Genomic DNA, 16,121 nt, shown 5'->3' with positions numbered 1-16,121 from the left:
ATCGGGGGATTAGCTCAAATGGTAGAGCGCTCGCTTAGCATGCGAGAGGTAGCGGGATCGATGCCCGCATCCTCCAATTTTTTTGTGAATTAAAAAATGCCCACCTTGTATTGATGTCGCATCTTAATAAGATAGATACCCTGGCCTGTGTACAGTTAATTTTTAAAATGGTTATTCCTCTCCGTATGGAAGAGGTCGGCGATGCTGCCTGGTTCAAGTTTTCTTTTCAAACCCTCATTGCTACATTGGTGACATAAATCCCATCCCTGTACTCACAGCATATAGTGTTTTTGCTCTCTAACCACAAAATCACCCTTTCCCTCATTCAGCAGTTCCCCTTAGATTTGATAGACTAAACCTAGTCATAGTCTTGGACTACAACCGGTCCGGATKATCTTTTATCCAGGACAAGGGTCCATGCAATGGCATKTTCCTAGATAACAGACAGTATTAGAACATTTGTATATATAAAATAACCCACAAATAACAAAAACATTCAAATGATAAAAGAAACACTTTCTRAATTCGCATTCTTTAGTCATTTTAGTTGACCAATAGAATACTATGTCTGTAGCCACGAACTTCGTATTGGTCAGCATTTGTGTAACCTTTTTCCTGTGATTGGTTGTGCACATGAAGCGCGATGTTTGAATTGGTTGAATCAGTAGTCGCGTTGGGGGAAGTGGCTGTGCGCGAAGGCTAACAAGGGGACATTTGCCAGGTGGAGTTTCATGGCTAGATCGAGTAAGTTGTTTCGGTTTCAAAAGTTCGATTTTTGGCATTTACGAGGATAACTYACAGACGCCGCTCTTCCCCTTGACTGACGAGGTAAATAATTCAGCATTGACTTGATAAAGAAGCCTGAAGGGAAGGACCTTAGCTTTGCTAACATACGTTAACAGTAACTGTCTACGGTAGCAACTACTAGGAGATCTTGTTTTTGCTAATCCGCTAGCTAGACATGAAGAAAAAAAAGAATCTTCAACACATAGCTAATTAGTTTTATTATTATTAAGAAACGATGAACTACCTGCCGTTAACTATTAAAATGTTAGCTAGCTAAACAAACCAGTTAGTCCACTTGCGTGTGACGTTACCTGCCAATAACAGACAGCCAATGGATTGCTTTATGTGGGTTCAAAAATCTTGGCTGCGTTTTCAGCTCTGCGGCAACAGTCCTGTGGCTACTTTYATGTCTAAAAGTAATAATGCCGTCGTTCCATTTTGGATTGAGGCATAAAAATAACGTTAACTGGCTCTACACAACAGATGAGGTGGGACTTAGTTGGACATTAAACCACTTTTGAGAGAGGAAAACAAACGGGGATAACAACCCTCTAGAATAAACACCAGTCTGTTCTTTTGCAGACCTGCAAACTTGACTTTTGGCCCTCAATTTATGTAAGGTCCCCTTCTAACAGATTGCCGTGTGTGTGTATATATGAAAGTGGACCCTTTGCACCAACTAACTAAGTAAACCTGGAAAACATGTTGATGTAGATTTCACTTACCCGTGACAGCTCTGTGATCCCAGAATCTTAATTCAGTCATCCAACAGGTTGTTATGGCATTATCTATGGCGTCTCCGTGTGGAGTCCTGTCTAACGAGGAAGATGGCATGGCTGTGTTTGAATCCACGGCAGCTGACATCGGAGGCCGACTGAACGGGGTCACTCTGCCTGAGCTCTCCATCATCTCCCCGGGGCTAGAACATCGGCCATCCATCAGAGAGGTGAGAGGCCTTAACTCTGAAGTAATAACACTGCGCTCAAAAGATATCCACGGTTCCTTTATTACAGGCCTACTGGTACATCAGCGAAAGTAACATGACATTGTGATGACTTCCTGTTTCCGGTGACCGCTTTTATCAATGACTCTTCTGCTACAGTTGATACAGCTGTTTATCAGTCAGTGAAGTTGGAGACTATTTGTGAGCGTTTGAGTTTTCCCAGACTGTGTCCCTTTTCTTTGCAAAGGGCTTTAGGGTAGACGCTGGACAGTTATTTATTGGGYGTGATGCCCTCCAACAACTTGTCACACAGCAACGAGAGACCATTTGGTCAAACCATTTGCTTAGTGACCATTTTCTCAGAAATGCTCAGAGCCATTCTGACCTATCAATCCTGTCTGTCTTTTTTTATTTTTTTGTCATTTATTAATTCGCAAACATTTTGCACCTCGAACACCRCTTTCCATTGATACTTTCTAAGTGTGTAGCTGATTTACACAAAAGGGGATCGGGGATAGGCCTATAAGTATGAAAATGTTCAACGATACATACAACTCCATTGCTCATCACAGAAATACAGTACTGTCGCACATATCTGTCCGATTATTTAGAAAACGTTGGTGAAGCCTGGAGTGGCCAGAAAAGGCAACGGCGACGAGGGGAGCAYTGACAGAGTGAGGGTGTTTCTGCGTATCCGCCCTCTGACCGAGGGAGAGAAGGAAAGAGGAGAGGAACAGGTACGATCTGCACTTAATCATTGCGTCTCGCTCATTATGACATTCCCCGCGTCAAGGCGTGTCATTTTCCTCCCTCTCATTTCAGGGCTGTGTGTGTGTGCAAGACGAAGAKAGCCTGATGCTCAAAGCCCCCAAAGACTCCCAGAACATGAAGTGTGCAGAGAGGGGAGTCGCCCAGAGCGTGCACAAATTCAGCTACTCACGGGTAACAGATTCCCGTTCATAAACAACCTGCGAGATGAAAGACTTTACTGTGACGCACATAATACGTTGTAACATACACGTTCGCGATGCTCACTGGCGTCTTTTCATATGTACCTCTGCAGATCTTTGGCCCGGAGACCACACAACAGGATTTCTACGAGAGCACAATGAAGGAGATGGTGAGAGACGTGCTTCGTGGAGAGAGCCGTCTCCTCTACACATACGGCGTCACCAACTCTGGCAAGACCTACACCGTTCAGGGTGAGATTGGATTGTTGATGTAACCACAGAAAGGCAAACGTTTCTACTGCAGTGTGGTTATCTGTTTGGTAAGTATATGACCATATTAAGTGGAGATCTCACCGAGCGCTGACGTGACCTTTCCCCCTGTAGGAGTGGGTCGAGAGGCAGGCCTCCTTCCCAGAGCCCTGGTGTCTGTGTTCAGGAAGCTGCAGGGCCGCCTCTACGGGGCCATGGACCTCAAGCCTGTCCTCTACCAGGAGGTACGCCAGCTGAACGCCRGTGAGGTCCGGGCTGAGGAGAGCCGCAGAGACTCTCTGCTCAAAGAGGTGAGGGAGACTGGGAGAACGGGTCAGGAAGTGAAGTGTGGAAGTATTTTACGGCCAGGTTGCTGTAAGTCACGTTGTGACACGTGCATTACCCCCCCCCCCCTCTATCACAGGAGGGTGGCATGACTTCTCGGATGCGTGACGGCACCAGCACCTGGGACAGCGGCATCGGTGGACTCTCCATAACCAGCCACATCGCCACCCAGCTAGAAGGTAATGTTCTGAATGTAACATTGCTCGGGTCTCTGACGCCCAGTGGGCCCTAAAGCAGAGTCTAGAGTTAGGCATATGTACACAGCTTTACAAAGCTGCTTATTATTATTATAATATAGGCATTGGAAATATGTAGTGTTTTCCTTTTTGTATAATCCTGGTGGTTGCCTATCCACTGCTCAACATGCCCTTGTCTCGCTCCCGGCAGACTCAGACAACAGTGTGTTTCTGGAGCCCGACAGCCTGTCCCACAGTGGAGGGGAGGACCTGGAGGAGGGAGTGCAGTTCTCTGTGTGGGTGGCCTTCTATGAGATCTACAAYGAATTCCTGTACGACCTGCTGGATGCTCCGCCCTCCCTGCAGCCCAAGAAGAGGGCCACTCTGCGGCTGAGTGACGACAAGCAGGGGAACCCTTACGTGAAAGGTAACACACACTTATATTCACAAAGAGAATGGTTTCTAATCGTGATTATATTATGCAGATCATCTTGGAGAGCTTTTTGTTGTAGTTTGTTCACATTACTGACAGTTTTGCTGCTKTTTGTGTTGTGCAGACCTCACCTGGGTGCAGGTCCGCAGTGCAGAGGAGGCTTGGAGAGTGCTCAGGGCTGGCCGGAGGAACCAGAGCTTTGCCAGCACTCACCTCAACCACAACTCCAGCCGCAGCCACAGCATCTTCTCCACCCGGATCCTGCACGTCCACCCAGAGGCTGACCAGGGCCAGGCCACACTCGTCAGCGAGTACGTCCCATCCASGCTTCTCATTCTCCGGCCCACTGTCTTATCCTGAGTATCCGTGGCCTGGCATTTAGTAATAGTGATTCTGTCCCACTAGGCTGTCTGTCTGCGACCTGGCTGGCTCAGAGCGTTGTAAAGACCAGCGCAATGGGGAGCGGATGAAGGAGGCCAACAATATCAACACCTCCCTCCACACCCTGGGCCGCTGTATCGCTGCTCTGAGGCACAACCAGAACAACAAGTAGGCTACACACTCTATTCCAGAACAACAGGAATTCATCAAATACATCAATCAAATGAAATTTAGAAAGCCTTTTTTACATCAGCAGATGTCACTAAGTGCTTGTACAGAAACCCAGCCTAAAACCCCAAACGGCAAGCAATGCAGATGTAGAAGCACGGTGGCTAGGAAAAACTCCCTAGAAAAGGCAGGAACCTAGGAAGAAACCCAGAGAGGAACCAGGCTCTGAGGAGTGGCCAGTCCTCTTCTGGCTGTGCCGGGTGGAGATTATAACAGTGCATGGCCATTAAGGCCAGGTTGTTCTCCAAGATGTTCAAACGTTCATAGATGACCAGCAGGATCAACTAATAATCACAGTGGTTGTAGAGGGTGCAACAGGTCAGTACATCAGGAGTAAATGTCACTTGGCTTTTTATAGCCGGGCATTCAGATGTCGAAACAGCAGGTGCGGTAGAGAGTTGGTTGAAAACAGCAGGTCTGGGACAAGGTAGCACGTCTGGTGAACCGGTCAGGGTTCCATAGCYGCAGGCAGAACAGTAGAAGCTGGAGCAGCAGCACGACCAAGTCGGCTCGGAACAGCAAGGAGTCATCAGGCCAGGTCGTCCTGAGGCATGACCCTAGGGCCCGACAGCCCCCTGGAGAGAATTAGATTAGAGGGAGCATATTTGCATTCACACAGGACACTGGATAAGACAGGAGAACTACACCAGATATAACAGACTGAGCCTAGCCCCGCGGCACATCGACTTTTGCTTCATAGATACTGGAGGCTGAGACGGAGGGGGGGGGTATAAAATGTGCTGTCCAGATGGTCTCTTGATGAACCCATTCTCCTGTCCCTACAGGTCGCGACCCCCTCAGGTGGTGCCGTTCAGGGACTGTAAACTGACCCGAGTGCTCCAGGGCTTCTTCTGCGGCCGCGGGCGCTCCAGTATGGTGGTCAACATCAACCCCTGTGCTTCCACCTACGACGAGACCCTCCAGGCCCTCAAGTTCTCTGCCATCGCCACACAGGTACAAACCCATCTCACCATGCCTTACTTTGCAGTTACACAGCCCTGGCATCAGAGAGAGCCGGCCAGTGGGTGTAGTTGTGACGTTTGCCGGGGTCGTGTTTAATGCAGGATTTTGCGTTTTTCGCGCAGAAAAGGGAAGGTAAAACGGCAAAAAAAATATCTTGCTGTGTTTTTGTAAACGCAGATCTAAAATGCTTCTTATTGTAAATTCTGCTCGGCTTCAGTCGGGTCGGCTCCAAATCATGAMTGGAAAAGGACTGAGTTTTGTGCTTCAGTTGCGCCTCCTCTTGGATAAAATATCTTTGTTCTTGTATCACCAGACAGCGCTCTGACTGATGTATAGGCTACTTTTCTCCGGTACCTCCCTCCAGTGTAGTTTTTCTACWGTAGCAAGTTAAAATGCAAGATTAACTTCAATCAAACATTTTGAAATGTAGCCGGCTAAATTCTTACTCTGATAAGCATTAGAAATGATGGCCATGCATGTTTTTTGCAAAAAAAAGTACCCTGCATTTTCATTTTAATCTAATTTACTTGTGTGGCTGCTAGTCAAATAGCGTTGCACTTCTTTCATCTGATGAAAACGATTTCCTGCCAAWTGTGTTGCACTAATGTATTTTGTTTGAAGGAAAAACTATAGGTGCGCTGTTTTGAAGATCTGCGTTTTGAAAGTGACGATTTCTGAAAGCTAATGCGGCCCCTGCGTCGGTGTGGTCTGTCTCCTCTCTCAGCTGGTCCATGGGCCGCCCACTAAGACCCGGGTGGCCTACATCCTGTCCCTGCTGCGGGAGCCCCAGCCTCACTCCAATGACATCACTCTGATGGAGGACGACGAGGACAGTGATGGTGAAGAGGGGGACATCACCATGTTCGATTCAGATGTATGTCGTCCCCCCCCCCGTGAAGAAATGATCAACCGGTTTGCATGTGGAGACCTGTAAGCTCAACCAGTGTGCATGACTGAGTCACGTCTGTGCTGTGTTCAGGCTCTGCTGCGGGCCATCGAGGTGCTGAAGAGGGAGGTGCAGCGGCAGCGGGAGGAGAAGGAGGTGCTGGAGGCCAACATCAGGGAGCAGGTGTTCTCTGAGATGATGGAGGTGATCTCTGGTATGGAGAAGGACTTCAGCCAGACCCTAGAGACAGAGAGGGCTCTGTTGGAGGAGAGGTTTGAGGGCAAGATCAACAACCTTCAGAAAAGTCTCAAGAGATACTACAACCAGGAAATCGAGGTGAGAGGGATAGGACAGTCTTTCGGTGATGAGTTATCAGCTACTTCGGTTGGTTTTAAAATGGTGACGTTCTCATGCTACGGAAGGTTGATTATTTCCCACATTCCCACCCATCCTAGGAGCGTGATGAACAGATAGTGGCTCTGAATGCTGCCTTGGAGAAGGGAGGGGTAGCCCTAGCAGAGCCAGCCCCCCTTCCCCTCTTCCCACCCATGGCCCTGGGAGGAGTCTCGGAGGGGCCCGCCCCCCGTCGCTCCCAGCGCCTGGCCTCCACAACCACAGGAGAGCTGAGCAGAGTGCGGGCTGAGCTGCTGGAGAAAAAACAAGGTTAGAAGAAAGGGAGGGACAGGATGATGAGTGGGAACAAGAGGGAAGTCTAAACTGTTGACGTGTTGATTGGAGCTGGGTCTTTCTAACTAGTATTCTCTTTTTGTCTCCCAGAGCTGAGGTGTTTCCAGGGGCAGCGCACACCACCAGAGCCCTCAGACGCCCTGACCAACACTGCCAACCGCAAGCTGGTGGAGGGCCAAAAGGTCAGTACCCAGAGGCCTAGTCTTCTCTCACACATTCTGTATGAAACACTATAACCGGGTATGGTTACTGGGGTTGGAACATGTTTGTGCCTCTCCTGCAGAACCTGCGTCAGTTGCGTCTGGACCTGCAGAAGCTGGGTTTGAACCTGCAGTCTGGCGAGAGGGCATGCTGCCGCAACACAGACGGGGAGAGGCTGCGCCATGCGCTCGCAGCTGCAGACGGCACACTGGCCAAACAGGTACACGTCTATTCTAGCATAGAATTCTCCCTCGAGCCAGGGTTGGACTTTGTTGAGGTAGGGAACTAGGGTTGGGCGGGGCTGCTGCTAGTTTGTGTGTCTTTGCATCGGACGTTTCTGTTACTCTGAAAAGTAACTTATTTATTCAGGTGGGAGTCAGCATTAGTTTCCCCTACCATTTCTATGATTTCCCACAGTGTGAAGAGATGTTTCAATCTGTAGACACTGCCCTAGACCAATACCTTTTCATTGTTTCTCCCCATCTTCTTCTTTCCTCTTACTCAACCCACTGTCAGGTTTAACACTAAACTAAAAAAGACTTAACACAACTGCACCAGGTGGCGTTTCTCCTTCCACTCACCCGCCCCGCCATCCTCTCTAACCCTGTCCACTCCTGTCCGTCTCCTCCTGTCCCTCCCTCAGGACCAGACCTTGGTGGAGCTGCAGAACGGCCTGCTGCTGGTCAAGGCTGACCTGAGGAGGAAGGCAGAGTGCCTGGCCCAGATGCAGATGCCCCCCTCTACCTCTGCTACGCCCGGCTCCTGTAAGAAGAGGGGCTGTGGGGCAGCAGCAGGCAACACTGAGAACCATCCCCCAGAGAAAAGACCCTTCTTCCTCTCCTTTTTCCCACAACGCACCCCGTCACGAAACAAACAGGGACGCCGTGAGGATCAAACCACACGCCACTCACGGATTCTGCACTCCCACCTGACTCCTTCCTCTAGTCCCTGCCCCTCTGGCAGGTACAGGGTCACAAAGTGTTAACTTGAGAGCTGAAAATCAGGAGTCTGTATTTATATTCTTATTCCATTATGCAAACCAAATTGTAAATGTGTACTGTTTACTTGTAATGGCACGTTTCAAATATGTCACTTTATTTTATACCAAATGTTACTGTAAATACACGAAGATGTCTTCCTATAGAATGTGTTTTTGTAGAGCAATGCTTCAACTCGTGGGCCCCTAGACAGTAAAAAAAAAAAATGTAATCCTGAACTAGCACACCTGATTCAAGTGTCTTAATGATTAGTTGACAAGTGGAAGCAGGTGTGCTAACCGCAGAATAGTTAATATACATGGAACAGCTGGGGGTCCCCGAGGAGAGGTCTTCAAATATCTTGTTTGAGTATTAAACACTTATGATCTGAATAAATGAGTAATGTTTGTCAATGCAGGATAACTTTGGAGATTCTAGTTGTATGACTGTTAATCTCATTTTGTCCATTTTTAAAATGTCTTAAAGATKAACTGTATTATATCCCCAACAAAATAATTAGTTGACTGATGCAGTATTATTAACTAGATTGTTCCTCAATCTTGGAAAGAAATGAATTTATTCTCCATGCCATTTCCACTTCAGACCGTTCATCTCATATTCAAAAGTGGCAACTCCTGCACCTCACTACGTAAACTTACACAGATAATATTTACATTCATTTAGAGACAAAAAGGGGTAGTCATTTCCAAACAATCTCTATGACAATGCACAGATGAGGTTGTCCCRTTTATGGAGTCAAAGTGAAGCAGGGCTTTTTGCTAGCCAGTGGGGTAGAGAAGGTATCGTGTCAGGGGGTGAAGGAGGACAAGTCGAGGGGGGACACYCTCCTGATGGGAGTGTTGTTGGAGGAGAGCGGTCCAAACAGGTCTGTGGTTGAGGACTCCGTCTGGTCTCTGACCTGGGAGAGCTGTCGGAGCAGAGCCTTGCCTTCCTCACGAGCCTGGTGGAAGAACGCACCGTACCTCAGACAAGACTGACACATTACCTATACAGGACAAGCAGTATGTGTATCTAAATCAAAAATGAACACTACCGGTTCAATGTGAGGTTGTACAGGGAGCRCTTACGTCGTTGTAGTCACAGCAGCGTTGTGCACAGAGTGACGCCTCGTCATAGAGCTTGTTTTTGAAGTAGTACTGGCCCAGGTAACGCAGGGCCGTGCTCACCTCCGCATGCTCCAGCTGCTCCTGTTGGCACAAACTTCTTTCACACCAACTCCAACTGTGCAAACACAGGGGGGGGGGGGGCCTTGCCATAGAGACTGACTCGATGGTCAAAACATACCTATATACAGTCAGGTCCACAATTATTGGCACCCTTGATAAAGATGAGCAAAACATGATTGATTTTACACTAATACAATTGCTCAGAAAGATTTTATTAAAACAAGTAATCTCTACAAGATAGGGTGGCACTTGTTAAAGTCAATGGCATCATGAACTCTACCAAGTATCAGKACATTTTAGACAAAAACTTGGTTGCCTCTGCCAGGAGGCTGACACTTGTCCGGAAGTGGAACTTCCAGCAAGACAACACCAAGCACTACTCAAAACCTACATTTTGCAATGGCCATCTCAGTCTCCGGACTTGAACCCCTGCGGTTTGAATTGAAGAGGGCAGTCCATAACATCAGATGAAGGATATCAAGGATCTGGAAAGATTCTGTATGGAGGAATAATCCAAGATCCCTCCCAAAGTGTTCTCCAAATCTCAAAACATTTTAGAAAAAGGAAATCCCCAAAAATATTCCTTACACAAGAACATTTAAACTGGTGACTATCCGGGAGAACAAAGAAAAAAAGATGCACTCAGTTGCAGCGTAAATTTGACAGATTTATTGACGGGACATGTAAACAAAAGTCGGCTTACGTTTCGGCATGAAATCGCCTTCATCAGAGCTTTAAGTAGGAAGCACCTAGAGTACATACCCTCGCAGGGGACTGTCCCACTCATGTCAATAGTAGCAACTGCACAGGTTATTCAAGCAAGAGTATGACCATCATTCAAGATTCCTACACATACATTCCACTTGAATAGCAAAAAAAGACAGAAATAAACAAAGTAATTACAAAAAAGATGAGAGAGCTGTTCAGACAGACACTTTGGCGCGACACAATCTAAGCAGTCGATCCAAAGTGCCCCTGAAACAACTTTCTCAATTCACCAGAATTTCAAAGTAGAGGCATGATTAGCATTAAGGTAATGCCACGCGATCAAATGGTCCATATTTTTGTGCGGATAGAGGTGGTCTTCAGCTATTGCTAATTTGTGCGCGTGTTTCGGCTGACCAATGTAAACAGGCCCACATGGGCATTTGAGCATGTATTGTACTACAACAGCCTGTCTTTAYGTTTAAGCTGGGCTGCGTATACCTTCTTTCCATTTTAGAAAAAGGCGCAGTGTCGTTATCCTCGCAAAGAGAGTGTGCTATAGCAGGGATGGTAAACTCGAAAGGAAATCAAGTCTGGGTCTCAATTTACTGTTGTGAGTTGGCAAAGTAGAATATACTTGCTTTAAAACTGCAACATATTCTCTACAACCATGGCAAAAATGTGTAGAGCTGCACAAAATAAACTCCAAAACGTTATCTTTGCTGTCGAGAGGGGACCACTAAAATGTTTCGCTCGCAACGTGGATGTGGGTACRCAGACCCACGAGCAACTGCAGCCCCTCATGAGTTCAGATTTTCTATGGCCCCCACCCCCATTAAAGTTGCCCATCCCTATACTGAAAACAGGGTGCCAATAATTTTGACCCCCCCCCATCTTTGAGATTTGTTTTGTTACTTGTTAAACAAAATCTCTTTCTATGAGCAATTGTWTTACTATAAAAGTATATAATTTCAGGGAAAAAAACATTCATAAAATGTTGCTCAGTATTTGTATTTATTTCATATAGTCTTTTTTTCTCATCTTTATCAAGGGTGTCAACAATTATGGACCTGACTGTATATACACACACACACAGAGGACAGTTAGGTTGCTCACCCCACAGGAGAAGATGTCTTGGATGTAKATGATATAACACTGGGCCGCGTCGTCAGATTCGTTAAGCTGCTCGTGAAGTCTGTCAACAAAAAAAACAYGTTAGGGGATGTTAGGTCGGGATTCAACCCGATCAGCGGTAGATCCACGTTATAGTCCGCTTGACATTTAAAAAATCATATCTGATTGAGCCAACATCTGCAGCGTTCACAGTGAACGCKGTCGCCGCAAACACAGAATCATTACCTTAAAAAAAAAAAAAAGACCAGGCGCAACTGGATTGAATCCCGGCACCAAGTCTCAAAAACACATCATTAAGCGGGTACACACAAGTACACGCTAAGATCTCCTTACTTTGCCAGCTTCAGTAGGGCCATCCTCTCCACGTCCCCCACAGAGTACGCCCTCCAGTAACACTGGCCAAAAAGGAAGAATAGAACTTAAATGACAACTTACAGGAGTGACAAAAATATGACATTGAAATATACAGGAAAAGGAAAACTAGTGACGGGAATACAATGGTGCTGTTGCTAACCTTCTTGGCCTCGACGTGCTGTGAGAGTTTCTCGTAGCTCTCTCCCAGAGCAACCAGCATACGAGAGTCATTGGGCCTGAGGAGGGCCACAGTGACACGTCATTCACACTACAGTATGTGACCGTTTGGTAATACACTTAACTACACGATAAGAAGCACCAACAAGAAAAACCCTCTCCCTTGTTTTTGTTTTTTTACACAAATGCACACCTGAGCTGGTGGGCCTTTCGATAGTAGTACAGGCAGTAGAAGGGCATCTTGAGGATCTCATAAGTCTGTCCCAGGCCATACCAGGCACGGTAGTCTCGCTTGTTCACTTCTATAGCGTGCCTGAACAAAGAAAACATACACAGAACTATTAAAAAAAACAAGAGGATCAACTCCCCCAGGACCCATAGGATGAGCCATGCCATAGTGGAGTGTCAGTCTGACCTGTAGGCCTGGATGGCAGCGGAGGTGTTCTTCATCTCCATATACTCGTGGCCCATCAGAGTCCAGGCCCCCAGGCAGCGAGGGTTCAGCTTCAGAGCCCTCTGGAAGTACAGYGCTGCCTTTTCGTGCTGCGACCGCAGGCTGTAGTAGTTCCCTACACACAGGACAGACAGCACTTGAGAGCTGGTYAGAGACAACACTTCTTAAGACTGTTGGAAGGTCTAGTTTCAGTCTCATTGCGTGGTCTGGGTYTTGCACTGAACGTAGTAAGAGTTTTGATATGGGTTTATGTCTGGAGTTGAGGTGTGGCTTTCGGGTCCGCTGTGTGGTGGCGGGACCCTTACCGATGACACAGCAGGTCTCTACCCTGTACTTGTCTATCTCCACCAGGTTGTGGGCCAGGTAGCTGAGCTCTGGCTTCATGCTCTGTGGAAACAACAGACACAGGTCAATAACGACGGAGAGACTTCCAGATGGAGACAGGCATTACTGTGGCGCAGCAGTGGGGTCTCACCCTGACATAGAGCAGGTTGGAGAATGTGTCCATGTTCTCAATGCGAAAGGGATCCTGCTTCCGCAACTCATTGAACAGAGCCAGAGCCTGGTCAATATCTAAATCACAAAGAAAAGCACAGACTGGAAAATGGATAAAATACTTCAGACCTGGTTGAGAAGGCTAATAATATATTTTTTCATATTGCTCATTTAAATTGATACAGCAAAGCGTGAAATAAACCCACCTCTGATGTTGTGGTAGGCCACAGCGATCTGTGACATGATATACGTGCTCTTGGAGAAACCTGCCTCTATCAGGCTCTGGTATTTCTGCAGCGCCTCTTTGATCATCTGCAGCTCTGTGTACATGTGGGCCATGAAGAAGTCTCTGATCCAACAGTCTGGCAGAGACAGGGACTTCAGCTGACGAAATGGAGAGGAGACACAAGTATATCAGTGGAATATGCCATAGAAGCTCATGGACATGTTTTGTAGTCTAGTAGATCTGGGAACTATTGTAGTGGGTACAAAAGAGAATCTGTTTAAGTTGTGAGTATGTGTGCATTACCATTTCAATGTTGGTGATGAGGTTACAGAGCTCCAACCATGCTCCCCAGTGTAGAGGTAAGGCATGGGTCGCCTCCACAAACACATCCACCGCCTCCTTCAGCAGATCCAGCTTCCGCAGCACCACCCCATACCTGTAAACACAAACACGCGCAAAGACATTACAGCTTTAAGAGGTTAAAGACTGACTAGACATGTGTGTCAGGCATGTTCAAGTCCACTGAGTGGGTGTGTGTGATATTGTGGGAGGGGCTTACAGGTACAGAGCGAATCCGTCCAGCTCTCCAGCACTGTGTTTCTTACTCAGCTCCACCCTCAGCTCCCGCAGAGCCTCGTTCCGCACCTGACCTTTTTCCAGAGGCCCTGCCGTCAATCACAGACCAAAACAAATAGAACCAATCAAGACATTGAACTCTGTCTAGAGACAAAGCTTTGATTGAGGCAGCAGAGAAAGCTTAGCTCCTCACCCAGGCTGTCCACTGTCTCATCATCTTTTTTCTTTTCCCCAGACTGGAAAACAAAGGAAAAATAAGAGCCTGACACAGGATGGCCATCGTGGAGGAGTTGCAAGGATTCAGGCAAAAATCTCTATTCTCATTTTTTTTTTAAAGTAGATTTCTAGAGGCGATGTTACTGTGAATGCTGAAACCTCATCTCACCAGATAGCGGGAGTACATGTACAGGAAGTATGCTTTCTGGCTGCAGCAGCCCCGAAGGAAGTAGGCAGCTCGGTCATACTCTTTCAGGTCAAAGTAGGACTTGGCCAGGCCGAGAGCATCCAGGTCCTGAGCATCCTCCTACAACCAGGAAGCCAGACAGAGTAAAGAGAGACAGTAACAAACATTCAAATGATCTCCAATTCAATGGCGATCAATTCAAAAGTGATCAGCAGCTTGTTCATGCATTTGTGAGGACAATATTATCGTGAACTAGCCATTACTGGACACAAACCTCAGTAAAAAATGTGGGTGGGGGTAGTTCATTCTTGGGCAGGGGGTCCAGGGCAAATGCCAACTCTGATGCCCTGAAATAATGTCACACAAACATCGGTGATATCACTGACGTGGTTAATTCTGTGTGTTATCTACTTCAATGTGACCCCTGTATTCAGAAAATATGAAGGCTTCATGTCTGACTCTGAACAAAATAGATTCGACTAAACTTGCAAGCTATCATTAGCTAGCTCGTCAGCCAAAAGGATCCGACTATTTCCCCTTCTCTTTTTTTTTGTCGGAATGGTGCTATGCCGGAATGTGGACAGACAGAGCCCGGAGTGGTATATGGCTGCGAAAACGTAACTCAATCCAGGGATGGAATGTCGTTATACTCATAATCATCCCGAAATTATTAAAAGTTAATTGAGAAGACTGAAATACTGTTCGTTTTTAATTAAATTGCCGTTTTCACCAGCATGCTAGGGTAGCTAATGCTAGAGCAGCCCATTGGATTCTATGAGAATGCAACGCGTAGTGTTGGAGTGAGTAGCTACCAGAAGAAGTGTTGTTAAATCCACTGGGTTGCTTAGCATTAACTAGCCTAATATGCTTACGAAAACGGCGATTTAATTCAAATCTACCAGCATTTCAATAACGTTATTCTCGATTCACCTTTCATCATTTGAAGATTATTAGGAGTACAACAACACATTCCTTCCCTGGATTGAGGTACGTTTTCACAGCCATATAATTTACAGCTCTGGCTGTCCACATTCAGACAGCACCGTTCCGATGAATTAAGACAAGACAAGCTATAAATTAACGAAAATGTTGGATATTTTTGGCTAGCTGGCTAACAACTGTGAGATCACCAAATCTAGCTATTCTATACTGAAAGGAACAGTGATCATAATTACATCAAGAAGAGCGCTACTTACCATTTCACGCTATGTACAAGTCCTCTTTCTTTACAAAGCGATATTACAGATATCAGTTGTTTTTTTATTTGAACTAAATCACCAAACTCACTACACAAGGCCGCCATTTTTCATACCATGATTGGTACGTCATGAAAACACAAATTGTGATTGGACAGCGTTCTTGACCAATCACATTTTAGCTCTAGCTTTTCTGCTTATTATCTGAAGTGATTCATTACATCGTTTTTATTTTTAACAATTTAAAACAGTTTTCGAAATCTGTGGAAGTATTTTAAGAATAGGCTACCTAAATAATAAGATGTAAATAAATCAACTACAATGCAGTTCAGAATTTATCCAGGGGGTGGGAGCATATACCACAGAACACAGTTAACTTTACAGAATGCTGCTTTGAAAGACAGCTAGACTGTGTGATAAAATGAGAGAAAGCAAGCAATCACAAAATCCCAATTCCCCCTCTAATACTGACTGTCCTCAATTCAAGGTACAATCAATGTGCCAGGTACGGGCAAATCTTTTGCATTGAGGACAGTGAGCTTCAAATCCAATCAAGGTCCATTTTTGGTCCGTTCAGTTTGATTCAACGTTTGCTACGTTGCGTGACGATTTCAACGACACGTTTCCCCAAAACGGTGCGCACAGTTCTTCCACAAGCATTGAGGTCCGTTTACTCCTGTTTGATGGGTTTGGTAAGATGTGGCCTCATCAATATGGGTGTGACCTTTTGAAATTGCAAAACTCGTGCAGCACACAAGTCCCTCTGGGCCACCATAATCACAGCATTCATCAACTGGTCGTTCAGTACAGTACCGTTTCCGTTGAATGAAATGTTGAACACACCGTTTTGTCTTACTGAATGCACCCCTGTTGTGTCTGCTCATGCTGTGCCCTCTGAACTTTACACATGAATTGGCCCTTCACAAACATGGCTGACAGGTTGAGAGCAAGATCATAATGCATTTTAGGTTTAAACATGGCGCAAAACATCTTTGCCTTTGTTGCTTTC

General features: G+C 46.3%; 2 protein-coding genes and 1 non-coding gene across 8 annotated transcripts; 2 read left to right on the top strand and 1 right to left on the bottom strand.

The window, feature by feature from the left end:
* The first annotated feature begins 3 nt into the window (after nt 1-3).
* On the top strand, nt 4-76 carry trnaa-agc (transfer RNA alanine (anticodon AGC)). Its single transcript has one exon. It is a non-coding gene; the product is annotated as a tRNA-Ala (tRNA).
* Nucleotides 77-645: 569 nt separating this feature from the next.
* LOC111950400 (kinesin-like protein KIF20A) lies at nt 646-8,628 on the top strand. Of its 6 annotated transcripts, XR_011473990.1 has the most exons (18): nt 662-744; nt 1,548-1,732; nt 2,341-2,466; nt 2,552-2,671; nt 2,793-2,931; nt 3,064-3,239; nt 3,353-3,452; nt 3,661-3,876; nt 4,007-4,193; nt 4,288-4,431; nt 5,277-5,445; nt 6,179-6,328; nt 6,434-6,676; nt 6,796-7,003; nt 7,118-7,209; nt 7,311-7,448; nt 7,872-8,433; nt 8,479-8,628. XR_011473990.1 is itself a non-coding variant. In XM_023967949.2 (17 exons), exons 2-17 carry the CDS (start codon nt 1,565-1,567, stop codon nt 8,211-8,213), a joined length of 2,718 nt encoding a protein of 905 aa, XP_023823717.1. In that variant the 5' UTR covers nt 646-744; nt 1,559-1,564; the 3' UTR covers nt 8,214-8,628. The 6 variants fall into 6 exon arrangements, 5 of the variants coding, with proteins under 5 accessions (XP_023823717.1, XP_023823718.1, XP_023823714.1 ...); XM_023967949.2 differs by having other exon boundaries at nt 646-744; nt 1,559-1,732; nt 7,872-8,628; XM_023967950.2 differs by lacking the exon at nt 8,479-8,628 and having other exon boundaries at nt 660-744; nt 7,745-8,004.
* LOC111950402 (cell division cycle protein 23 homolog) lies at nt 8,303-15,250 on the bottom strand. Its single transcript, XM_023967951.2, has 16 exons — nt 15,113-15,250; nt 14,191-14,263; nt 13,899-14,036; nt 13,707-13,749; nt 13,497-13,602; nt 13,241-13,373; nt 12,918-13,095; nt 12,692-12,789; nt 12,522-12,603; nt 12,178-12,331; nt 11,956-12,075; nt 11,746-11,821; nt 11,565-11,626; nt 11,214-11,292; nt 9,294-9,413; nt 8,303-9,166 (listed from the first exon to the last, which is right to left on the bottom strand). The coding sequence occupies exons 1-16, from the start codon at nt 15,217-15,219 to the stop codon at nt 9,014-9,016; spliced, it is 1,722 nt and encodes a 573-aa protein (XP_023823719.1). The 5' UTR covers nt 15,220-15,250; the 3' UTR covers nt 8,303-9,013.
* Between the last annotated feature and the right edge of the window lie 871 nt (nt 15,251-16,121).

Source organism: Salvelinus sp. IW2-2015, linkage group LG23 (assembly GCF_002910315.2).
Source record: "Salvelinus sp. IW2-2015 linkage group LG23, ASM291031v2, whole genome shotgun sequence".
NCBI classification, from domain to species: domain Eukaryota; kingdom Metazoa; phylum Chordata; class Actinopteri; order Salmoniformes; family Salmonidae; genus Salvelinus; species Salvelinus sp. IW2-2015.
This window is presented reverse-complemented; position numbering and strand designations above follow the sequence as displayed.